The 26,660-nt window shown below is 41.1% G+C and overlaps 1 protein-coding gene across 2 annotated transcripts in view; it reads left to right on the top strand.

Annotated features, from left to right (window-relative positions):
• Positions 1 to 26,660, top strand: part of DTX2 (deltex E3 ubiquitin ligase 2) — a 137,375-nt gene that overhangs the window by 98,555 nt on the left and 12,160 nt on the right. For both annotated transcript variants that reach the window (XM_089676580.1, XM_089676579.1), the window contains 4 exons: positions 6,969 to 7,033; positions 7,128 to 7,286; positions 14,475 to 14,636; positions 21,521 to 21,610. In XM_089676580.1, the coding sequence (XP_089532706.1) occupies positions 6,969 to 7,033; positions 7,128 to 7,286; positions 14,475 to 14,636; positions 21,521 to 21,610 (476 nt within the window). The remainder of the gene's footprint in view (positions 1 to 6,968; positions 7,034 to 7,127; positions 7,287 to 14,474; positions 14,637 to 21,520; positions 21,611 to 26,660) is intronic.

Genomic DNA, 26,660 nt, shown 5'->3' with positions numbered 1-26,660 from the left:
GTATGTTAATTGGATCCTGTACCAAATTGTCCCTAGTATGTGTATGTATGAATGTGAGTTAGGGACCTTAGATTGTACACCCCTTGAGGGTTAGGGACTGATGTAAATGTACAAAATATATGTAAAGCGTTGTGTAAAACTGATGGCACTATACAAGTACCTGTAATAAATAATAAAGCTTACCTGTTGTATGTCCTTTTTATGGATTTCCTTTTTAAATCTAGATTAGTTTTACAGTCAAGTTAACTGGTGCTGCTAACTTTAGCATCTAGGCTTCAATGAGTTCTGGGCACGAAAGGGTTGAAGGTACACTCTCAAAATTCAAAAATAAAGTTTGAGACACATACATGTTGTACAGCATACTTGCTCATTAGCTTCATTTTTAATTTGGGAATTTCTTTAATTTACCAGTATTGGTAACCTTCTTTCTTTTAACATCTTTATAGTATTTCTTAAAAAAAAAAAACGGATAATTCTTTCCAGAGATCATAGTGACAGAAATTTAAATCATTTAGGCCATGAAAGGAAATACAGTACCTGACAATCTGAACACTAGTATATTGTGTACAATAGCTTAATCCATACAGCCGTTTCCTCTATAAAAGTGTTCCGTTCACAAAGGAATACATTCATCTGTACAAGAAAGCACAAAAGAAAGTTGGAGATTAAACACCATCTGCACCTTAACCAGTAGTTTGCATTTTTGCTGGTATGTTGAATCACATACTGGCTTATGTCTTTCATAAACTCCAGTATCCTCCAGAATTTCCATTTCCACCCAACTACTGCAGCTGCTCGAGTGCCTTATAATCGTTTCATATTCCCTTGGTGGATTCTCTGTGGCGAATAAGTAATTGAGTTACTCAACTATGAGTAGCATCTTCATTATAGCCTTAGGGGAGACAATGGTGACCAACTCACCATGGGATATCTGACTTCTATGAGAGACATAAGAAGCAGGTGAATAAAACCACTGATTATCTACCCAGTAATATCAGAGCACTGGCCCTAAGGGGGCCATTTTAAATAGGATATTTAAAGCCTGAGGTGCTATGTCTTTAAAGAAGAGAATTTGCACCAAACTCACTTTGGAACTTGGTTTATAAGATGATTAGGTCAGAACAGGCAGCTGCTTTGTGATTTATTTTGACTCCACAAAAATACAATATGCTGAAGCAATAAAGAGAAAACGAACTCAAAAAAATTTAAAAAACTGCTAGATGTAGAGGGATTTTTTGATAAGAGACCAAGTTTCTTCTGCAAAAAACGGCCTCCTCCAACTTCTATTAGTTTTTTTTCCTGTGTATACTGACCATGGCAGATGCACACAGAGGCATACATCCTGGACAGAATGCACAGGATACACCTGTAAATGTCTCTATCGTGGCTCACTGGCCACGCACACATGGATGGCATGGGCAGAATTCTTACCAGCTTAGTGATGTCACATGCATGCCAGACAATCAAAAAAAAAAAAAAAAAAAGCAAGATGGCCCACATAGAGAAATGCCTATTCCCTGGGGTATCCTCCTAGTAGCAGGCAGAATAGCTCACAGTTTAAAGGGGATCAGTCTCCAAGTAAGACAAACCTGAGGATACGGGACATCCCTTAAGTTTGCTGTTCACCCTGTATGTCAATCCGTAAAGTAAATATTTTACTCAATGTTGCCAATTTACGATGCTAGACTCAAAAGTGCAGGTGACAGGGCTGCCACGATGTGTATGTATCTGGCCTCCCTGCACCAGGGTCCACTTGGGACTGAAATAGCAGTATGTTTTAACTGCATTCACTACCACAGTCATCTTTCTGTGTTACATCCCTACTAACTAGTGAGGGGTCATGTAGGTTATACAGGGCGCAATGATTGCTAATGACAGCCCCGAATGCCAGAGACAACATGAACAGAAAGTACATAATCATTTGCTGCCCTGCTCCAGACACAAAAACACCAGATTCAGAAGTGGAAATATCAGACCCAGCATACATCGGATTAGTTTCACTTCAAGATATATACTTTTCAAACTTGCCACTAAAATTTAAATCACTCAGCCTCAGGTTAATAACCAGGTGTTGCATCCCACTGCTGGTCACACACTTTAATGCCACTTCGGCCTAGAGATTTCCTCCCATCCCTTTGCCACAAAGATTTGTTACAGGATGCTCTACACCTGAGTTGCTATGTACTCTTCCCAGGCACACTTACCGTATTTCATGAACTCTACTCCATGAGTACCCCCAAGGGGAATACCCTTACTTATAACTATGGCGGAGACCAGGTGAAAGGGAACCAGTTTGCTCTGCCAAAGCAAACTCAACATTCAGTCTCAGATTGTATCCCTTGCATTGCAGCAGGACCCAGTTCCAACACCGACGTCTGCATCCAATTCTAGTTCTATTTCAGGTACATACCATGCAGCCTACCTGACAAAAGCAGCATTTTCCACATCTATGTTACAATTCCTTAGATTATGACCTTAGCACAACCATCCTTGATGGCTCAGAAAGGCCCTGCTTCTCCTATTTCCATTTTAAAATCTGAGTTGGATCCTGATAATGGTAGTCCTAGAGGATGCAGACACAGAAGGGAAAGATGATATTGGGGTAGTATTGCAGGAAGCTTCAGAAGTTTTTTTTATTCCCAAGACTACTGTTTTAATGGCAAGAGAGCTTCACATCACAAGCTTGCTAATGTTGAAAAGAGCTCATTGCCTCTGTCCACAAGAGCCTTGGCATTGTGCAGTCTGGCACTCTCTGTCTAGCCATACACCTTTGGGTGTAAAGAAACCCACTAAATTCTTCAAAACATTCCCTCAAGAACAGATAGAATATGCAGTCAATGAGGACTGGGTAACACCAGCATGGATTTTCATTCCCCCCAAAGTCTATCCAGGAGCAAAATGGGTTTGCAAAGAAGTGATCTATTCCTGTAGTAGATCCTGCTGTCTCTGTTATACACAAACATTTGACTGTAAATATTGAAGATGTTCCTTCTTTTAAAGATTCTGCAGATAGAAAGTTTGGGATTTTAGATTTTGGGCTTTCTTTGCTCTTGCAGGCCATGCCCTGCATTTCGGCTCTTGCTGCCACTTCAGTATGTCAAACTGCAGCTCACTAGACTTGGACAATGAATGTTTAACATGACTCTGTGTTTCAGGATCATGCTGTTACAGCAGTTGCCTTTTTTGTGTGGATGCCCTAGAACATGAGACAGATTTGCAGAATGGCTCTAATATTCATTCACATTTGCAGAATCTGTTGGTTTAAAGCTTGGGCAGATGAAGCTGCCTGCAAAAGGTGCCTCAGAAGTATACACTTGCAAGGAAGGCATCCATTTGGTGAGGTGCCAAAAGAGGTCAATGGAAGGAAAGGTTTTACTTGCACAAAGGAAGATTCCAAAAAACCTCTTCCTCAGGAGCCCCTGTCTCCTCAAAACGCTGAGCACCTGTCCATTCTACCCTGGCTTCAACTTCAAAGCCTTGGCCCACAAAAAGCCAGAAAACCTTCCCCTCTTTACTCTTTAAAATGCCTCTTTACAAGGTCAGTAATTTTCCTCTCTGAGAGAAGGAGAATACCTGACATCAGGGAATATCCAAGATGCCTATCAGAATGTTCCCATTTACCCACCCCATCACCGCTTTCTCTATTTCACAGTGGCAGAAAATCACTTCCAGTTTGTTGCACTTCCCTTCAGCCTATCCTCTGTTCCCAGAATGTTCACAAAGGTCTTGACGCCTGTGCTGGCCCTGCTCAGATCCCAGGGCATTCAAATCATGGGCTGTCTAGATGACCTTCTTCTGACAGACTCATCTCCCAGTCAGTTGTCAGAAAATGTTCACAGAACAATTCAACTGCTCCAGGCTTTCAGCTGGATACTCAATTAAAAAAAAAAAAAATCCTTCTCTTCACCTGCAATATTTGGGTCTAGCTCTGGCCACATCCTAAACGAAAGTCTTTCTTCTTAGAAACTCCTTTTCTATAAAATCATGCTCGAGAACTGAGATTGAAGAGAAATCCTAAAGTGAGATTCTTTATAAGAGTTATAGGGTAATGATCGCCTCCTTTGAGGCAATGCCTTTTTCCCAATTTCAGTCAAGAACTCTCTAACAAAACATTTTGTCAGCTTGTAAAAGGCAGGATTCTTCACTCAACTTACACATGCTCCTATCCAGCCAAGTAAGAACTTCCTTGGTTTGGTGGATTACCACCCCAGCCCTAACAGGGGAGAAGTCCTACTTCCTCTACAAAAGTCCTTTCAACAGATGCAAATTTTAACAGGCTGGGGAGTAGTGTTCCAGTCCTTGACAGTTCAAGGAACATGGTCAAGAGAGGAAACCAAGTTCTCCATCAGCGTCCTGGAGCTCAGAGCAGTCAGGTTTTCCTTGCAACACTGGACTCTCTTTCTGAAGGGACACCCAATCCAGGTGCAGTCTGACAGTGCCACCACAGCAGCATATATCAACCATCATGGGAGCTTGAGGAGCCTGGCTGCCTTGAAGGAAGGAAACCAGATTCTCTTGTAGCCATACTCTTACTGTCCAGCTATTTTCTGCAGTCCACATCCCAGGAATAGACAACTGCGAGGCAGATTATCTCAGCCACCACCACATGAACCAAGGGGACTATTTTCTTCAACCAGATGAGTTGAATAGGATATGCCATATATGGGTGATTCTGGATGTAGATAACCTAGTCTCAAGATTCACCAAAAAGCTACCTCTACCCCTGGCCTTGGATGCTCTAATAATCTCTTATTTCAAGCTTATTTATGGTTTCCTTCCATTGGAAATTCTGCCTTGCCTACTCCATTAAATAGAGCAAAAGAGAAAAGTGGTGATTTTATTTGCGCTAAACTGGAACCATAAGAACCTGGTACCCAGGCAGACCTCTAGCATCCAACCCCTGGCCCCATCCCAACAGGCCAGATCTGCTATCTCAAGGTCCTCTTTTCCATCCTGCTTCTAAGTCTCTGTCTTTAGCAACATGGCTGTTGAAACCCAGATATTAAAGGACAGAGGGATTTCGGAGTCTGTGATTTCTACCTTGTTGAAAGCAAGAAAAGCCATTATCATGCCTGGAAATCTTATTTTGCCTGGTGTAAACACAGTAAAATGAGTCCCAAAAATTACTTTGTGCCCTGCATTCTGGTCTTCCTGCAAACAGGTTTTGACCAGAACATGTCCCTAAGCAAACCTTAAAGGTTGGGTTTTGGCCATAACCATCATTCCTCTGGATTCACAGTCTCGTAAATGAAAAAAAACCAAACCCTTTATTCAAGGTGTTTCTTGTATCAGGCCCCCTTGCAGAATCCTGTGCTTTCCTGGAACCATAATTTGGTTCTTGCTGTCTTTCATAAACCACCTTTTGAACTCATTAGGGGTATTCCCCAGGGACTCCCTGCTGGCAAAGTAGCCATTTTGTAGCTATCACATCTGTCAGATGTGTTTCTGAACTGGTGGCCCTTCCTACAAAGAGCCTTTCATCATACTTCACAACACGTTTGTCTTACGCCCAAGAGCATTTTTTCTTCACTTCAGTGAAGACATTGTATCCTCCTTGTGCCCTCCTTCTAAGCATTCAAAGGAACAGTCTCTACACTGCCTGGACGTGGTCATTCATTAGAGAATATCTCAAAATTATTGCTTCTATCAGACAAACCGAATCCCTGTTTGTTCTCTCCTCGGGACCTTGCAAGGGGCACCCAGCTTTAAAATCCACCAATGCACAATGGATAAGGAACATGATTGCAAGAGCTTTTGCTCTTCAGCCAAAACCTCCTTTGCTGTTTCACGTACATTTCATCAGATTGGTGGAGGTTTCCCAGGCATTACAACAGAAAGTCTCTGTAGCCCAACTGTGTAAGGCCACCTTCAGATCTTCTGTGCTTGTTTTCTGGAAGTTTTAGCAGGTGTGCTTCCAGTCTTCTGCAGATGCAGCTTTTGGCTGCAGGATTGTCACAGTGGCATTTTAAGCATGAGTCTTTTGACCCCTGCTGGTTTTTGATCCGGTTGGCACAGTTATTTTTGTTTATTACCCACCCTTCATATTCATTGCTTGGGGACATCCCAGGTGTACTGTACTGTAAGATTAAGATAAAAGGAATTTTGATTTACCTGTAAATTCCGTATCTTTAAGTACATTACAGGACATGGCCCAATCTCCCTCCCTTTCCTTGGTTTATTCTGCATTGCTTGCCACAAAAAAAGGATTCATGGAGTGGAATAGGGTTATAGGAAAGGAGTCCCAGGGGGGGCATTCTTCATAAGCCTGCCGGTGGTTAGTCATCTGAAGGTACACACCTGTAACCACAGTATATGAATATGTTGCCTGCATACTGTACAGGTAAGACAAAATTCTGTTTTGTTTTGTTTTTTTTTTTTTATTTTAGCACACCTTGTATGCAGGTTAAATTGGGTGATCCCTTTCAGCGTCAAATGGTAAGCTTCTAAGTTCTGAATAAATTAGCAGTCATTTGAAATCTATACCACTTGTAGGTTATTTTCCTTCCAGTGGAGTGATTGATTTCACATCATTTGACAATCCTTATTAAATCCATTTCCACACTCCTAGGCATCCACAACCTTTTTTTTCTGAGGGCCTTCACAAGATCTTTTGATTTGGATAAAAGACATCTCAGGTCAACAACCCCGAGGACTGAGAACACCAGACCCTAGATGTCTGAGGTTTAAATAGGACAGAGTCCACCTCTGTGCTCTCCAAGGAACATTTTAAATTTGGAGAATGAATACACCATGTCAATTTTATGTATTTTTTGTTCAAGTGTATTCCTTCTATCTATAGGTACTTTTTGAACACAGATCTAATGTTGGCTTATTTGGGTATGTTGAAAAAAAGTCAACAGTTGCCATGGGATGTACTTACTTTTCAAATGACTGTACATTGAAGTACATATATTTTGCTCTAAACCTTGTGTTTTTAACCTTACAGGACTGTAATGTGTTTCTTTCAGGAGTGACTGACCCAGAACAAGTTGTGAAGAAATACTTGGAAACCATTGAGAAGCCTCCAGAAGAAGTATGATTGCACTCTTCATACCATAAAAAGATATGCATGGTGTAGAGAATGTTATTATATGTTGTATGCAACCTTTTCCTTTCTTATTTTTAAGGACTGTATCATTTGCATGGAGACATTGACTACTCCTTCTGGATACAGTGAAACTTCGGAAAGCAAATCCATCAAGCCTACTGCTGTTGGGAAGCTGAAAAAGTGTGCCCATATTTTTCACCAGCTCTGTATGTTTGAAATGTATAGCAATGGGAACAAGGTATTGGCTATTATTTTCTATAAAGGCCTGCACATTTCTCTATTCCTTTGTTTTCCACTTCTGTGTGCCATCATTTAAGCTATTGTCTAAATAATGGTTCCTGAAAAACAGGTTTGAAGAGTTTCTGCATAAAGGAATTGTAGATCTGTTTCTTAAAGTGTTACTAAACCCAGGACCCTGCATTCACTATATCTGGTCTCCCACAGTACGTAGAACATGGAAATGCAATTATTTTAGTAAATATAAACTGCTAAATACCTTTTCTCATCAGCTGTGTATAGCGGTTTTGTGACTTCTATCAGTGTCCTGCTGAGCACTGGTTAAAGCTTGTAGGAGTAGTTTTCATTCTGCTCTGACTGTCCTATGAGGCTATGACCCCTGACCCTTTGTCTGGACAGTGCTGATTGGCCCTGTGCTAATCACATGCACTCTCCCAAAGAAAAAAAAAACCTCTAGCAATACACATCAAACTGAGCATGTGCAGAATGACTCCTAAGAGCTCTGTGCTATCAGTAGATGGATTGGGGACAGCAGAAGAAGGGGAGGGTCATAGAAGGCAGGATCAAACAGCCTTCTCACACAATGCAGAGGATTAACCCCTTAGGTTCCACAGTGAGTATAACAAGCATGCTTTACTGCATATACAGACTGATTTTACTGTTGTGGGTTTAATAACACTTTAATATCTAACAGCCGTGTTCCTGTGATTGGTGTTTACTTACAAGGCCACTTTGGATTATGTATACTGTATGTAACTACCATGGATCCAGCCTGCTCCTAACTGTGTCAGTACACTAGTGGTACCTACCTCAAAGTTGCCGCCTGCCTGTAAACCTATTCTGCTCATTAACTTACTAAGCAGGACCTGCCCCTGCAAGCCTGATAAAAACGTATAGCTGGCAGATGGCAACAGTGTATAGACTCAGATCAATAGGCTGCACAGCAAAATGATAGAAATTTGGATAGTTATACATGCCTATGGTAGAGTATTACATGTACTTCTTTCAGATAACATTGTTTTCTTGTGTCATGTGTGATGTGTGTGCATTTGTGTGCATGTGCGCGCGCAAAGAGGGTAATTAGGTTTTGGCACAAGTCAGCTGATTTAAAATGCTCATTTTGTTGATTTAACAACAATCCTCAATTTAAATGTTTTCTCTAGAGCGGGCATCTCCAAACTTTCTAAACAAAGAGCCAGTTTTTGTCAATCACAGACTGTGCTCTTTCCTGTCACCATTTTTCTCTTGGGGTCAAGAAAACTCATCAGAAGTGACTCATGCTTAAGGCAGAAGACAGAAATGACACTTCATACTCTGGATTGGGACAAGCACACACTATAGAGGGAATGCTTTGTTCATATTTTATGCCTGAGGTTAACAACCACTTTAACCACTTCCCATCCGCCCCATGTATATAAACATCCGGACTGGAGCAGTGCAGTGGCTGGTGGCCGTTTTATAAATGTCCTCCCCGCTTCCCTGCCTGTTCGCGCTCCCTGGGAGCGTGCGGCACCGCGAACGCTGTACGGTACCTCTGTGCGAGGTTCCGATCATGTGATCACTGATTGGCCAATCAGTTATCCCATGAATAGTAGTAAGCAAGATGTCACTTTTGACATCATTGCTTACTACGTGTGAAATCTGTGAATGATCACAGAGGTCACATGGTACAAGGAGAAATTATTGCTTTTACAACCTTTATGAGTGAAAATCTTTATCACCCCCCCCCCCCCCCACAAGTAGTACAGTGTCGCTAGGGTGACAGTATGTTTAAAAAAAATAATAATACAAAAAAATAAAAATGTAAGAAAATTATAATTTTTGGTTATAAACTAATTTTTTTTTTTTTTTTTTACTAAAAAGATAGCTGAATACATTTTGGCCAAGATTTATGAAGAAAGATTACACAAGTCTGTGACTAAAAAGCTGTTTGATTATTTTCATCTAATTTCCATGTATTTTGGTGTGCTGAAAACAAAATATTGAAAAAACTCCTAGACGTCATGATTTGCCACAAAATGCAAAATTGTCTTCAAATTTATCAAATTTGTGGTATTTTTTTTATATTATGGGTTTTTAACCAAATTTAAAGTCCAAATTACTATTAATTAATTCATATAAGTGCATTTAAGATATAAAATGCCATAAAAACCTTAAAGGGGTTGTCCGAGTTATGTAAAAAAAAATATAGCACTGTAAATCTGATGGTCAGCAATATATACATAAGCTAAGCAAGTTTTAGGGAAAAAAATTCTATTTCCTCATTTCCCTAGTTCTCTTCTGGCCCTTTGTTATTTGCAGGTAAACAATCTCTGCCCCCCCCTGCAAAGGGGGTGAATACAAGTGCTGCTCTGAGTGACATGTCTGACTACTGGGATACTCAGCAGCATGTTGTATGTGTAAGCCTCAGCCCTGAGTCTGTGCTTCTAATGATAGAAGGGGTTAATCTTTCCTGAAGAATCCAGTGGGTGGGATACCAAATACCCCTGTTTTCTGTGTCTATGGGACAGTCGAAACCAACAAAATCACTGGACCAAGAAGAGTTGGCAGTCGAGGGTGCTAACAGTCGGTGAAAAAAATGTCCTCCGAGAAACTTTGGTACCTTCCCATAAAGTTCTTCTACCACCTCTCCACATAAAATTGGGATTGATGAAGCAATTCGTAAAATCATGGAGAATGCTTCAAATACTTTGTCACCAAATTTCCAGGCCTGTCGGAGGCAAAATTGAAGGAATGTGTGTTCGTTGGACCAGACATTAGAAGGCTTATAGTTGATCAAGAGTTTGTCAATACCATGGATGGATCCTCAAAAAGAAGGGTGGATTGCATTTAAAGAAGTCGTACAGAAATTGTTAGGCAATAACAAAGATCCTCACTACAAAAAGATTGGACGAATGCTAAAAGCATTTCAAGCTTTAGGTTGCCTGATGAGTTTGAAAGTGCATTTCCTCCAGTCCCACCTTGACTACTTTCCTGAAAATTTAGGAGCTGCGAGTGAGGAACAAGGTGAACGATTCTACCAAGTCATTAAAGAGATGGAAAGGAGATATCACGGAAAATGGAGCATTACAATGATGGCAGACTACTGTTGGATGCTTCAGAGACACATTCCAGATGCTACTCACAAGCGTAAATGCACCAAGAGGAGCCTCACAGGGAAGAAGAATCGAGTTTAGTGTGTGTAGGTGAGCTCATTTCAGTTCAAAAAAGGATTTTCATGAAAAAATTGTAATAAAACTTTAATTTTATAAGTCTATTTCCATTTATTTTGAGGTATTGCCTTATTTAACATAGCTACTTAAATTGTCAGAAAACGTGATGTCCTATGACAAAATGGAGGTTATTTTCGGATTCAGCGCACCAAAAAACATAAAGATTACGTGGAATAACCAAAACAGCTCTTGAAAAAATGTTTTTGCAGACCTGTGTTATTTATTTGCAAAATTTTATAAGAAAAACACTTTTTTTTTCCAAAATGTTTGGACGTTTTCATTTGTATAGAAAAAAAAAATACCACTGGTGAATAAATACCACCAAAATAAAGTTTTATCTGTCTCAAAAAAAAAAGGGGGTATGGGTACAGAGTTGCATGACCGCGCAATTGTCATTCAAAGTGTGATAGCACTGAAAGCTGAAAATTGGCCTGGACAGGAAGGGGGTGAAAGTGTCCGGACTTGAAGTGGTTAAAGCAAATTGAGATCAGCAAAGCAAGTAGTTTTTTATTGCTTCAACTGCTTGCTACAAAATAATTCTACAAAACCTTCAGATGCAGTGACATTCTGTCAGTACAACAATAGGTAGCTTTGGGTATTTGCATGGGAGATGTTCTCTTCTAAAGGGGAATTGTTACTCTGTCAGGTAAGAATCTCCAATGCTCAGGGAAAACAGTGCCTACTATGTAATGTCTGCATGCTTTTTATATCAGGCAAAGTACAGCATTATGTTAATTTCTAAACAGAAAGCATTGTTCTGTATGTCGTCAGCTCTGCTTGCAAAGAACAAACTGCTTTTCACAAGTACAAAGACAAGGATTTTTTTTTTCTGATGCTGATACTTATTGTAAAAATGCATTTTTTGTTATTCTGTTGATCGTGTCAGCACATATAGTTACATAACTTTTTTTTTTCTTTTTTTAATTGGTTGACTGAGTTAGCTCCTAAGGGAGATCTATCAAACAAGTTACTGACACAGTTGGGCGTATGCTTTGTGCATGATGTTGCACGTAACAAAAGAAAAAAAAATCACAGTTAAAGTGTAGAAAAGGGTAGTGATATTCAATTAATAATATAGTGCAGCGCTAAATAAACCAACCTCATAACGTATAAATAATATACTGAAATACTATATAAATACAGTGCAACAATGTGCTCCAATAAAAGTGTTCAAATCCTGTGTGACCTGAGATCCTGATGGATTTTCAGAACCTATGCCTTATATAACAATCATGTGTAATATATAATAAATCAACCCCTCAAACAAATATATAAAGTGACCAGTGCAAAAATGTGACCAAGCTGATTCAGATGCAAAATATACATACATATATACCGTATTTGCCGGCGTATAAGACGACTGGGCGTATAAGACGACCCCCCTACTTTTCCTGCTAAAATTTAGTGTTTGAGCTATACTCGCCGTATAAGACTACCCCTCTTCCAATGCACACCAGTGGCAGGAATAGTGCCCCATCATTGGTATCAGTGGCAGGAATAGTGCCCCATCATTGGTATCAGTGACAGGAATAGTGCCCCATCATTGGTATCAGTGGGAGAAATAGTGCCCCATCATTGGTATCAGTGGAAGGAATAGTGCCCTTTCATTGGTATCAGTGGGAGGAATAGTGCCCCATCATTGGTATCAGTGGCAGGAATAGTGCCCCATCATTGGTATCAGTGGGAGGAATAGTGCCCCATCATTGGTATCAGTGGGAGGAATAGTGCCCCATCATTGGTATCAGTGGCAGGAATAGTGCCCCATCATTGGCATTAGTGGCAGGAATAGTGCCCCATCATTAGTATCAGTGGGAGGAATAGTGCCCCATCATTGGTGTCAGTGGGAGGAATAGTGCCCCATCATTGGTATCAGTGGCAGGAATAGTGCCCCATCATTGGCATTAGTGGCAGGAATATTGCCCCATCATTAGTATCAGTGGGGGGAATAGTGCCCCATCATTGGTATCAGTGGCAGGAATAGTGCCCCATCATTAGTATCAGTGGGGGGAATAGTGCCCCATCATTGGTATCAGTGGGGGGAATAGTGCCCCATCATTGGTGTCAGTGGGAGGAATGGTGTCCCAACATTGGTGTCAATGGGAGGAATGGTGTCCCATCATTGGTGTCAGTGGGGGGTGGAATAGTGCCCCATCATTGGTGTCAGTGGGGGGGGGGGATAGTGCCCCATCGTTGATGTCAGTGGGGGGGAGGAATAGTGCCCCATCGTTGGTGTCAGTGGGGGGGAGGAATAGTGCCCCATTGTTGGTGTCAGTGGGAGGAATAGTGCCCCACCGTTGGTGTCAGTGGGAGGAAGAGTGCTCCATCATTGGTATCAGTGACACCAATGATGGGGCACTATTCCTCCCACTGACACTTGCTGACCCTGTTCTCGTATGGTGCTGCTGCAGCCAGCATATGTGGTTGCAGCAGCACCTCTACACTGACCACTTACCTGCTGGTCCTGCACTCGATTTTCGCGGGGCCACTCGGCTCCACCCCCTCGCCGGTGATTGGCCGCCTGTGTGCCTTTCCTGAGCTACAGTTCTGGCGGCCAATCACTGGTGAGGAGGCGGAGCCGAGCAGCCGCACGAACATCCAGTGGCCGAACTGAAGGCGCAGCCGCGCTTCCTGGACCGGATCGTCGTGGGACCGGAACCAGGTAAGAAACAGCCGCTGCCCACCCCTGTACTTAGTGTCCCTTCCATTGGGGGAAGGGGGGGGGGGGGCGGCGGCGGCAACGCACCGCCCCCCTAAAAAGTGTCAGTATGCCGTATACCGGCGTATAAGACGACCCCCGACTTTTGAGAAGATTTTCAAGGGGTAAAAAGTCGTCTTATACGCCGGCAAATACGGTGTATATATATATGTGTGTATATGTATATATATATATATATATATATATATATATATATATATATATATTCATTCTACTCAAAATTAAAGTTCATCAATATGTGTGATATAATATATAAATCAACCCCTCAAACAAATATATAAATAAACCCCACTTAAGATGACCAGTGCAAAAATGTGACCAAACTGATTCAGATGCAAAATATAAAAATATATATATAATATTTTTTTTTTATATATATATATATATATATATATTTTGCATCTGAATCAGTTTGGTCACGTTTTTGCACTGGTCACTTTATATATTTGTTTGAGGGGTTGACTTATTATATATTACACATATTGATTGTTATATAAGGCATAGGTTCTGAAAATCCATCAGGATCTCAGGTCACACAGGATTTGAACACTTTTATTGGAGCACATTGTTGCACTGTATTTATATAGTATTTTAGTATATTATTTATATGTTATGAGGTTGGTTTATTTAGCACTGCACTATATTATTAATTAATTAGTTATTTCACTGATTGAGGTTCAGTTTTGAGTGTGAGCCGCTTTATAATATACCGGTATATATTTTAGGTATACTCCATATAATCGCAGGAGGACTTTATATATTTTTAGTGATATTCAATATTTCTAAGCAACAGCCAAGGAAAGAATTCATGTATTTTGCTGTGATTGTATCAGATTGGTCTAACATTAGTATAACATTGCTCCTGTATTGCACCACCTTGCATTGCAGCAGAATTCATAAATCTCCTTTACATTCTAAATTGCTGAGAACAGCTCCAACAGAGTCTTCTGTATACAAACCACATTATATAAAATAAATACAATATATGGAATGTTTAACTAGTATACTATACCAATAGCAAAAATCATGGCCCTTGCATTTAGAAATTGTTGAGTAAGGCCTGGTTCACGCCTATGCGTTTTTTAGTGCTTTTTGCGTTTCCTATAGGACATGGTCTGTTTTCAGCCACTGCATTTTTGGAAAAGGTAAGGGACTTTTTTTTTTCCTGCAGCAGATTGCAAGATGCATAGATGTGAACCAAACCTTAGTAATTGGCAGATTAATATTTAGTAACTGTCATGTGTGAATTTGTCATCTTCAGGATGGAAGTCTGCAGTGTCCTTCTTGTAAAACCATTTATGGGGAAAAAACTGGAACACAGCCCAAAGGAAAGATGGACATCTATTTAATTCATCAGTCTTTGCCTGGTCATCAGGATTGTGACACTATCCACATTATATATACCATTAATCCAGGAGTACAGGTACATTGTTTCTGCAGTGTTCATTTATTCTGGTGGAGTCCATTTTTTTATTATGAATACAGATTAATCACCTTGCTTAGTCACGACAGAATGCTTTTACAGACGACACAAGACAACTAGAGACAGGACTGTCTGTCCACTTTTTTTTTTTTAACCACCTCCCACCCGCCATATAGTAATATGACGGACGCGAGGTGGTTCTCTCGTTCTGGGAGGACGTCCTATGACGTCCTCCAATTCTCACCACGCATGTGCGGCTCAGGGAGCGCGTGGCGATCAGTGGTGCACTGTGCGCTGTGTCCCTCGGACACAGCGGATCACCGAAAGAGCCGAAGATGTCGGCTTGGTCATGTGATAAGCTGTGTCCAATCACAGCTGATTACATGTAAACAGGGAAATGCCGGTTATCGGCATTTCTCTCCTCTCGAGCTGTCATGCTGACAACTCGAGTGGAGAGGAGAGCCGGTAATCGGCTTTCCGCGGAGGGGACATGTACACTGATCATCAGGACACTGATGATCAGTGTGCCTTGATGATCAGTGTAGCCCCAGCAGCGCCACCTGTCAGTGTCCATTAGTGCCTTGTGTCAGTGTCCATTAGTGCCTTGTGTCAGTGCCCATCAATGCCACATATCAGTGCCTACCAGTGCACATCAATGCCACATATCAGTGCCCATCTGAGCTGCCTTTCAGTGTCACCCATCAGTGCCAGTGAGTGCTGCGAATCAGTGCCACCTATCAGTGCTGCCTATCAGTGCCGCCTATCAGTGCCTGTCAGTGCCTCCTAATAGTGCCTGTCAGTGCTGCCTATCGGTGCTGCCTTTCAGTGCCCATCAGTGATGCCTGTCAATGCCCATCAGTGCCACCTACCAGTGCCTCCTCATCAGTGCCACCTATCAGTGTCCATCAGTGCAGCCTATCAGTGCAGCCTCATTGTTTAAGAAAAAATAAAAAACCCAAAGGTGATTAAATACCACCAAAATAAAGCTCTATCTGTCACAAAAAAATGATAAAAATGTAATATGGGTACAGTGTTGTTTGACCGCGCAATTGTCATTCAAAGTGCGACAGCACTGAAAGCTGGAAATTGGCCTGGGCAGGAACGGGGTATAAGTGCCCTGTAGGCTAGTGGTTAAATGTAAGGAATCCAACTCATTCTTGCTGGTAGTTAGAATCTTTAATATTTGCAAACCAACTGAAGGTTTTCTTTTTAGAAAAATAAGCTGTCATGTTTTTTCTCATGGTTACTGTGAAATTGTGTGAATGCATCAATGCAGTGCATGTTGTCTCAGCTTGCAGAGCTTGGATTCATTGATTGAGTTGACCAAACATGTAAATATTGCAGAATATACAGCCTCATGCTACATAACTAAGCTGCATTTCATGCTGAATAAAATAAATTATGAATGTATCTTAAATAGAAAACTATCTTTAGATAGATTTTTACTCCAAAAGCATTTTATTAAAATAAATTTGATAAAAATAAAAAAAATCTGATTTAAATAAAGCAAATTAGATTTTTTTTACTTTTAAAAAAAAATCATTGATTTTTATCCACCCTGATCTTCTTTCACTTTCACTCTCAATGATAAAGGTAAACAGGACAAATAGAGAGTGTGAATCATCCTAACGAGGGTAGAGGTAGCAATAAAAACTTAATAGGTTTTCTAATCCCTCTCCACTCTATGCAATACAACACAAAAAAAAAAGTTTTGCATTTAGTTATACTTTAACCGCCTAAAACTTTTTGGGGAGACTCTAGTGGTGAGGTCTGTGTGCTTGATTTCCAAAGTGTGCACACCTGCTATTCTCATTTTGACTTCCACTCTCCTTTTTTAATACTTTTTTTGTATGGGCAATGGAAACAGGAGAAGCTTTAAAGTGTTACTAAACCCAGGACCCTGTATTCACTATATCCGGTCTCCCACAGTACACAGAACATTGAAGTGCAATTATTTTAGTAAATATAAACTGCTAAATACCTTTTCTCATCAGCAGTTAGAGCAGTCTTGGGACTTCTATTAGTGTCCAGCCTAGCACATGTTAAAGCTTGCAGGAGGAGTTTTCATTCTGCTGTAGGAGGATGCAGGACCTCTGTCTGAACAGCGCTGATTGGCCCTGTGCTGATCACATGCACTCTCCCAAGAAAAAAAAAACAACTCTCTAGCAATACACACCAAACTGAGCATATGCAGAGTGACTCCACACGTTATGTCTTATCAGGAGATAGGAGGGGGGACACTGGAAGAATGAGAGATCAGAGAAGTCAGGTTCAAACAGCGTTTTTACACAATGCAGAGGATTAACCCCTTAGGTTCCACAGTGAATATAACAAGCATGCTTTACTGCATATACAGACTGATTTTACGGTTGTGGGTTTAGAAACACTTTAATATACAAAGGTGGACAAAGAATATGGCATTATTTCACTGGTGTAGTATCCAGAGCATATATTAAACCAGGCACTATCTTGATCCCAACAGGCTCCATCTTTAACTAAAATATTTAGGTAGGACAACACCTTTTAAGAAAAATGTATCAGAAAAGAGACTGGGTTTGCGATCCTAACTCTCAGCTTAATGACCTGTCCAGCTAAGGACACCAATCCATAAAAATGTGTGGTTGAACATACTAAGAATTCATTAGGCCAAAAAAAATTGACAAAGCCTCTGTTTAAAAACTGAAGACAATACTGTAGCCAGACATAAGACATCTGCCCATCTTTTAATGACTCATACATAACCACTATTCCTTCAAAACCGTCTTCACAGTTTGGCTGATGGACACATTTAACACAATCCTTCTGTTTTCAGGATAAAGACTTTTTTTTGTTATTTTTTTTTGTTTTTTGTTTTTTTAATAGATATAAAACATAAAAATAGGTATATTAAAGAGACCCTGTCACCTCGCTGCTGCAGGCAAAGGTGACGGTCTCTGAAAAGGGCCCTCTCCGACTCCCATATACACACCTTACCTGTGCACTTTTGCAGCTCCTTGGTCCTTGCACACGGCACTGAAATGAGCTGTGTTGATGACCCCACACCCTTGGTCATGTGATAGGGCTTAAGGCCTAGCAGTTGGCTGCTAGACCTGGGCACCGTCACCATACCTGTAAATTCTGGATATTTTCTCCAGCTGCAGAGGAGCAAGTAGCTAGAAGAAAGCACAGGTAAGTATATGGGGTCAGGGAGGTGAATGGAAGCCCTTTCCAGAGATATTGTCAGATAGCCCTGCATGGACAAAGTGGCACTATTTATTTTAAGCCACAGGAAATGTGAAGTTTAATTGATTAGAATTTTATTGGCTACCTAAAGGTGAACTTGCAGTTGTGTTCAAAATGATAGCAGTGTGTTTAAAAAAGTGAGTACAGCTCAAAATCCTTATAATAGCTTGTATTTTCATACACGCAAATGCATTGGGAACACCGCACAGTCTATTCTAAATGAAAACATGAAGAAAAATATTTCAAATTTGTTGTTACTTTAGAGAAAGTGAAGAAAATCGAATATTAGGCTGTTCAAAAAAAATAGCAGTGTCTGCATTTTTCTTTACAAACTCAAATATTTACTGTATAAACTGAAAAATGCTGGAAGATTTTGCTTTCCTGTGAATCACTGAACTAATATTTAGTTGTATAAGCACTGTTTCTGAGATGTGCTTCACATCTGTGTTGCATGGAGTCAACCAACTTCTGGCACCTGTGAACAGGTATTCCAGCCCAGGATGATTGGACTACATTCCACAGTTCCTCTGCATTTCTGAGTTTTACTTCAGAAACTACATTTTTGATGTCACCCCACAAGTTTTCTATTGGATTAAGATCCGGGGATTGGGCTGGCCACTCCATAACATCAATCTTGTTGGTCTGGAACCAAGATGTTGCACGTTTACTGGTGTGTTTGGGGTCGTTGTCTTGTTGGAACACCCATTTCAAGAGCATTTGCTTGTCGGCATAGGGCAACATGACCTCTTCCAGTATTTTGATGTATTCAAACTGATCCATGATTCCTGGTATGCGATAAATAGGCCCAACACCGTAGTATGAGAAACATCCCCATATCATGATGCTTGCCCCACCTTGCTTCACAGTCTTCACAGTATACCGTGGCCTGAATTCAGTGTTTGGAGGTCATCTGACAAACTGTCTATGGACCCAAGACCCAAAAAGAACAATTTTGCTTTCATCAGTCCCCAAAATGTTGCGCCATTTCTTTTTTGGCCAGTCAATATGTTCTTTGGCAATCTGTAATCTGTTCAGCACATGTCGTTTTTTCATCAATGGTACTTTGCGGGGGCTTCTTGCTGATAGCTTGGCTTCACATAGGTGTCTACTAATTGTTACAGAACTCACAGGTAACTTTAGACCTTCTTTCATCATCTTGAAGTTGATCAATGGCTGAGTCTTTGCCATTTTGGCTATTTAAATGGTAGTTTTCAGTTTTCTTCTACGTCTTTCTGGCTTGGTTGCCATTGTAAAGCATTTGAGATCATTTTAGCTGAGCAGCCTATCAGTTTCTGCAGTTGATAGGTTTTCCCCTCTCCAATCAACTTTTAACCAAACTACTCTGTTCTTCTGAACAGTGATTGGAACGACTCATTCTAGAGAGAAATGCACTATACCCAGCATGTACAACATTTGCTGCCTTCATCCTTAAATAAGGGCCACCTGTTTTTTCACAGACTGAATGACCTCACCAATTGAACTCCACACTGCTAATATTTTGAATGCGCCCCTTTCAATTAAGGATTCAATCACACAGAATCAGCAGCATGCATGTCATGACTGTTGGGTCTTTTGGTTTTCTATTACTCTACTACACCTGCTAGTAAATAATTTGCCATGTAGAAGTATAACTTATATCAAAAACAGTGATTGATCTGACTAGTGATATTGGACTGCGATTATTTTGAACACAACTGTATGTATACCACAATGGATTTGAAATGAAACGAACAAGACGTGCTTTAACTGCAGACTGTCCGCTTTAATTTGAGGGTATTTAAATCCAAATCAGGTGAACAGTGTAGGAATATGTGCCTCCCACTTGTTAAGGGACCAAAAGTAATGGGACAATTGGCTTCTCAGCTAGTCCATGGCCAGGTGTGTGTTATTCCCTCATTATCCCAATTATAATGAGCAGATAAGAGGTCCAGAGTTCATTTCAAGTGTGCTATTTGCATTTGGAATCTGTTGCTGTCAACTCTCAAGATGAGATCCAAAGAGCTGTCACTATCAGTGAAGCAAGCCATCATTAGGCTGAAAAAACAAAACAAACCCATCAGAGAGATAGCAAAAACATTAGGGGTGGCCAAAACAACTGTTTGGAACATTCTTAAAAAGAAGGAACGCACCGGTGAGCTCAGCAACACCAAAAGACCCGGAAGAGCACGGAAAACAACTGTGGTGGATGACCGAAGAATTCTTTCCCTGGTGATGAAAACACCCTTCACAACAGTTGACCAGATCAAGAACACTCTCCAGGAGGTAGGTGCATGTGTGTCAAAGTCAACAATCAAGAGAAGACTTCACCAGAGTGAATACAGAGGTTTCACCACAAGATGTAAACCATTGGTGAGCCTCAAAAACAGGAAGGCCAAATTAGAGTTTGCCAAATGACATCTAAAAAAGCCTTCACAGTTCTGGAACAACATCCTATGGACAGATGAGACCAAGATCAACTTGTACCAGAGTGATGGGAAGAGAAGAGTATGGAGAAGGAAAGGAACTGTTCATGATCCTAAGCATACCACCTCATCAGTGAAGCATGGTGGTGGTAGTGTCATGACGTGGGCATGTATGGCTGCCAATGGAACTGGTTCTCTTGTATTTATTGATGATGTGACTGCTGACAAAAGCAGCAGGATGAATTCTGAAGTGTTTCGGGCAATATTATCTGCTCATATTCAGCCAAATGCTTCAGAACTCATTGGACGCCACTTCACAGTGCAGATGGACAATGACCCAAAGCAGACTGCAAAAGCAACCAAAGAGTTTTTTAAGGGAAAGAAGTGGAATGTTATGCAATGGCCAAGTCAATCACCTGACCTGAATCCGATTGAGCAGGCATTTCACTTGCTGAAGACAAAACTGAAGGGAAAATTCCCCAAGAACTGAAGACAGTTGCAGTAGAGGCCTGGCAGAGCATCACCAGGGATGAAACCCAGCGTCTGGTGATGTCTGCGTTCCAGACTTCAGGCTGTAATTGACTGCAAAGGATTTGCAACCAAGTATTGAAAAGTTTGATTTATGATTATTATTCTGTCCCATTACTTTTGGTCCCTTAACAAATGGGAGGCACATATGCAAACTGTTGTAATTCCTACACCGTTCACCTGATTTGGATGTAAATACCCTCAAATTAAAGCTGACAGTCTGCAGTTAAAGCACATCTTGTTTGTTTCATTTCAAATCCATTGTGGTGGTGTATAGAGCCAAAAATGTTAGAATTGTGTCGATGTCCCAATATTTATGGACCTGACTGTATATTTCTAAGTTAACACTGACGTCCCCGATTTCTTTCTGCATATCATTAATAGACCTCAGTACAGACCTCCAATTAGTTGGTAACGTGGACCTGGAGTTGTGACCTTTGCCAGTTTTTCACAGATCCATCAGGCCAACACAACCTTTCTTCATTAGCTGTACTGCAATGGCCGTCTTCCCGTGACCTTCAAGAAGACTGAGTACTTTTCTTTAGTGAGATCTATAAGGAAATTATGAGCATATGTAGTACAGCACGGCCTGCCAGTTTCAGGAGAACCACCCTGCATAGGCCCCCACTCCTGGTCTAGGTCGCTGTCTGATCTGACGTCAATAGTGTGTAGATGAGTACTGTCATAACACAATTAGACATTCTTACATCTGGTGTCATCATCTTTCTACAGGGTCCAGAACACCCAAACCCAGGAAGGCCTTTTTCAGCACGGGGCTTTCCTCGCCACTGTTATCTTCCAGACAATGACAGAGGAAGATTGGTAAGTGAAAATAACATGTTTAAATGATAGAATCCTACTTGCAAGGCTTTACTTTCAAGTATTGTTTTTTTTTTTATATATTCATGCTTGTTTTATTTTTCAGCCAAAAATGTCTGCATATTGTTCTGTTTATTGAATAACATTAACTCACAGAAGCCGGAACAGATAACTGGAACTAGTAACTTGCAGAAACATTTCGCTGCTGGATTGACCTGTCTTCTCAGACTTTGATCAACCTATGATACATAACATAAATAACTAAATACATACATATATAACTAAAAGCAAAAGTGTAGGTAGATATACAATACTTCAATTTAATTCATTGATCAGCACAGGAACGCTCAACCCTTTGGGGTTACATTGCCATATACAGGAGAAATGTGTGTTAGCCAGCACACAAAAACCCTGGCCACTACCAGCACGCCTCAATTTTTTGCTGGATTCCTCAAGAATGTGAACATGCTTTGCTGTTTTTTGTTCTCTGGAAGTTTGTTTTCTATTAGCTGCTGGTAGATTTTTGACAGATACTGAAATCCTGGAAGTCTCTTCAATAATCCAGTGAGTCCTGGTAGATTAATGCCCTAAACTGAAAAATCCTGCAAGTCTTCGCAGTCCAACAACGAGCACAGGTTTTTCCCCAGTTTCTACTGGTGCCCCTTCTGTGACACCACTGTATCACTGCTGGATATACCCGATCGGTGTTCCAGTTTCACAGGACTCTGCTACATATCAGTCCATTATTCTGAGGGTTCTGGTACAGTGTTACTATGGGTCAGAGCAATGGCAGTGCTCTCATTGTCCCTATCCCTGTTTGCTCATCTTTGGACTGCAGCACCCCCTATGCTTGCTGTGTCAAGTGGGGTAAACCCTCCATTTTATTGAACTAGAGCTTCTGTTTGTGACTTGTGTGGTGGCTGCCCACTGTTTCTGGAGCTGCAGCCAAAATTACATATCTTCTCCTTCACCTTCCTGGGTTTTTTTCTGACAGGTTTGGTGACATCATAGATGAGGAGAGAAGAAGCACCTACTGTTTTTCCCCAATGACTTCCCAACCCCTTATGTCACACTTCAGACCTTTTACTGGGGATGGTTAACGTATCCTTTATTCTAGGCTTGCTTAAAGCAGAGCTTCACCCAAAAGGGGATGTTCTGCTTTAAGCCTTTGTCCCCATTAAGGACTGGCACCTTCCCTAGGTGATCAGAAGCGGATGTTGTCCTTCCCCCCCCCCCCCCCCCCTCCCTCCCCGTAGTCTTTTGGGACACATGACAGGTCCCAGAAGACTAAAAGGCCATTCACCCATTCACAAAGCGCAGCACTTCTCGCACATGCGCAGTGGGCATCCGGCTGTGAAGCCGCAAGTTGTCACAGCCGGGTGCCCACACTGAAGATTCCAGTGCCAGGGAGAGAAGATGGCCGGTGAAACCAGCGGAGGTGAGGACACCACTGGACCCCGGGACAGGTAAGTGTCTGTATTTTAAAAGTCAGCAGCTACAGTTTTTGTAGCTGCTGACTTTTATTTTTTTATTTTTTTTTTTTTTTTATGTGGAACTCCGCTTTAAGTACTTCAAAAGTTGGACCCATTGGGGAGCCCTCCTCTTTATTATACTACAACAGGTCACACATTAGTAAATTGTTACTGTTTATTTTTCTGCCCCCCCCTTACCTAACTGCATTTCATGAGGCAGCTCCACAAAGTTCTAACTCTCATATGGATTTCATCCAGCTTTTTATTAAGCTAGGAAACTTAGATGTGTTTTGTGTGGCAGCTAAGCACTGTTTTCATTTGCTACAACCACCACTGCTGCATCGCATCTTCCTGGCATTCTTAGGTTCAGTAATGTCACAGCGGGGTGCAGAGCTATCATGCATGCCCCTGCTATTTCCATAGTCTTTGTTTTAGATTTATGTGTTCTTAAGCTTCCTTGGACTTTTTTTCCAGTGCTTATTCTGTAGTCTCTAATCTTTTTCAGTTGACACGTCATTGGCTACAGTCCTGTTATGGACTATCTTATTGCCACCCGCAGTGAATTTAGTCACACTTCTCTTGCCCCTGGCATGTTTCCTGCCCTGGGGCATGGTCCTTTCACCCCATGGTTGTGTAAGTACATCTGGGGAGTTGGGGGATAGCTTTTTGGGTCTATTCTCTAGCATTGTTTATTTGATTGGTAAGGGGTTACTTTGCAACGACAATCACACTTTCAGTGCAGGACTTGGTTCTTCATGTGCAAATTGTAACATTGAACCTTATGAAGGTTTTCCTTTCTATGGAATCATTTCTTGTCATAGCTTGGGAACATTCCTGAGCTAATGTCATCTTTCCCATGTTATGTTGCACCTCACTGGTTGAGCAGTAGAATCTATGACCTTTTTGGGGGAAAATCTTTTTCAGACCAGTTTGTGTGTATAACACCAAAATTAAAAATGCAATTTCTTTCTTGAGGCAGTACAATCAGTTTCTGCCAAGTAGGGATGGCCACACATGGATCGAAATTCAGCCGATTCCTGCTGAATGGGCCAAACTTCCATCAGTGTGTGGCCAGCTTAATATAGATTTGCTTCAACCAGGACATTTTTTTTTTGTTTGTTTTTTACTTTGGCTTCAAATCACCAAAAAGGAAATTTGCCTCCCGTGTTGGGCTGTGATAGTCTGCCTTCTTCAAAAAGACACTCCCTTTTTGTCATCTGGGTTGATCCCCATGAATGTGCACCAGCTTCTCATTCCACCATCTCTTGATAGTTCAGTCAGAGGATTATCCAAGGTTCTATCCTTTCCCATCAGTGCACTCTCTACTGAATCTGAGTGCTTGTTTGACCTTTTTCTGTATTCTACTAGATGGATTTTAAGGCCTCATCTGATTATAGTTTTGGGCAAGAAGCTCCTCTTGAGGTTCATTGAGCAACTGGCAGGTAACAGTTTTTTAATGTTTTCCTTAGGCCCATTAGCATTTCTTTTCTGTTTTGTGCACCCCTCCAGTTTTGGACATCCCGAAAGTTTAGGACTTCCCATGTCCCTCAAAATATGATAAATAAAATAGGATTTTTGTATTTGCCCGCTCTTTGCTGTTTATGATCATTCTGTCATGAGTCTTGTTAGTTGTGGGTGGCGTTATCCTGTGCTAGCTAACTTTTTTTTACAGTGTCCATTTCTTCAGTATACAGCAGTGTAAACCTGAAGGTTTATTTCCCTCAATGGACTCTAAGAAAATGATTTTATAAAGAGTACAAATCTTATATCTATTTACCAGTCAACAGATAATGTTTAATTTGGAATGCAAATCTCTAAGTAATGAATGTATCATGGTAGCACATAACATTTTTTCCTGATTTAAGCCTCATAAGCTATGACATGGTGAGGAGTGTCAAACATATGTGTGTTAAGATGTGTTGTGTTTCTATAACTGTTATGAGGTTATATTGTGTGGCCAGTAAATAAAGCTTATCAGGATTTGTCTTTTACCGCTTCCCGTTCGCCCTATAGCAGAAGTACTGCTACAGGGCGGCAAGGGTGCGCAAAAGCACATACATATATATATATATATATATATATATATATATATATATATATATATATATATATATATATATATATATATATATATACACAGTGAAGGAAATAAGGATTTAATCCCCTGCTGATTTTGAATGTTTGCCCACTCACAAAGAAATGATCAGTCTAAAAATCGAATGGTTGTAACACTGAGAGACAGAATAGCAACTAAAAAATTCAAAAGAAATGCATGTCTAACAAATTCTGCACTGATTTGCATGTTCATGAGCGAAATAAGTATTTGATCCCCTATCATTCAGCAAGATTTCTGGCTACCAGATGTCTTTCATACAAGTAACAAGCTGAGATTAGATGCAGTCTCTTAAAGGGAGTGCTGCTAATCTCATTTTTGTTATTTGTATAAAAGACACTTGTCCATAGGAGCAATCAAACCATCAGATTCCAAACTCTCCACCATGGCAAAGAGCTGTCTAAGGATGTCAGGGACATGATTGTAGACCTACACAAGGCTGGACTGGGCTACCAAACTATCGCCAAGCAGCTTGATGAGAAGGAGACAACAGTTGGTGCAATCATTCGCAAATGGAAGAAACACAAAACAACTGTCAGTCTCCCTAGGTCTGGTGCACTATGTAAGATCTCACCTCATGGAGTGTCAATGATCATGAGAACAGTGAGGATCTTGTCAATGATCTCCAGGCAGCTGGGACCACAGTCACCAAGAAAACAATTGGTAACACACTACGCCGACAAGGATTGAAATCCTGCAGTGCCCGCAAGGTCCCTCTGCTCAAGAAAGCACATGTCCAGGCCCATCTGAAGTTTGCCACTGAACATCTGAATGATGCAGAGGAGAACTGGTTGGAAGTGTTGTGGTCAGATGATACCAAAATCAAGCTCTTTGGCATAAACTCAACTCGCCGTTTTTGGAGGAGGAGGATTGTTGCCTATGTCCCCAAGAACACCATCCCAACTGTCAAACATGGTGGTGGAAACATTCTGCTTTGGGGGGGGGGGTTCTGCTAAGGGGACAGAACAACTGCACCGCATCAAAGGGGCAATGGACAGGGCAACGTACCATCAAATCTTGGGTGAGAATCTTCTTCCCTGAGCCAGGGCATTGAAAATGGGTCATGGATGGGTGTTCCAGCATGACAATGACCCAAAACACGCAGCCAAGGCAACAAAGGAGTGGCTCAAGAAGAAGCACATTATAGCCCTTAATCCGTTTGAAAATCTGTGGAGGGAGCTGAAAGTTCGAGTTGCCAAACGTCAGCCACCAAACCTTAATGACTTGGAGAGGATCTGCCAAGAGGAGTGGGCCAAAATCCCTCCTGAGATGTGTACAAACCTGGTGGCCAACTACAGGAAACGTCTGACCTCAGTACTTGGTGGCAAATCCCTTGTTGGCAATCACAAGTCATGTTTTGTGAAGGGGATCAAATACTTATTTCCCTCATGAACATGCAAATCAGTGCATAATTTGTTAGACATGCATTTCTTTTGAATTTTTTGTTGCTATTCTGTCTCAGTGTTAC

This window comes from Staurois parvus, unplaced genomic scaffold, assembly GCF_062004578.1.
Source record: "Staurois parvus isolate SC_StPar_1 unplaced genomic scaffold, SC_StPar_1.0 ptg000172l, whole genome shotgun sequence".
NCBI classification, from domain to species: Eukaryota; Metazoa; Chordata; class Amphibia; order Anura; family Ranidae; genus Staurois; species Staurois parvus.
The sequence above is the reverse complement of the archived record's forward strand: the minus strand, read 5'-3'. Positions and strand labels throughout refer to the sequence as shown.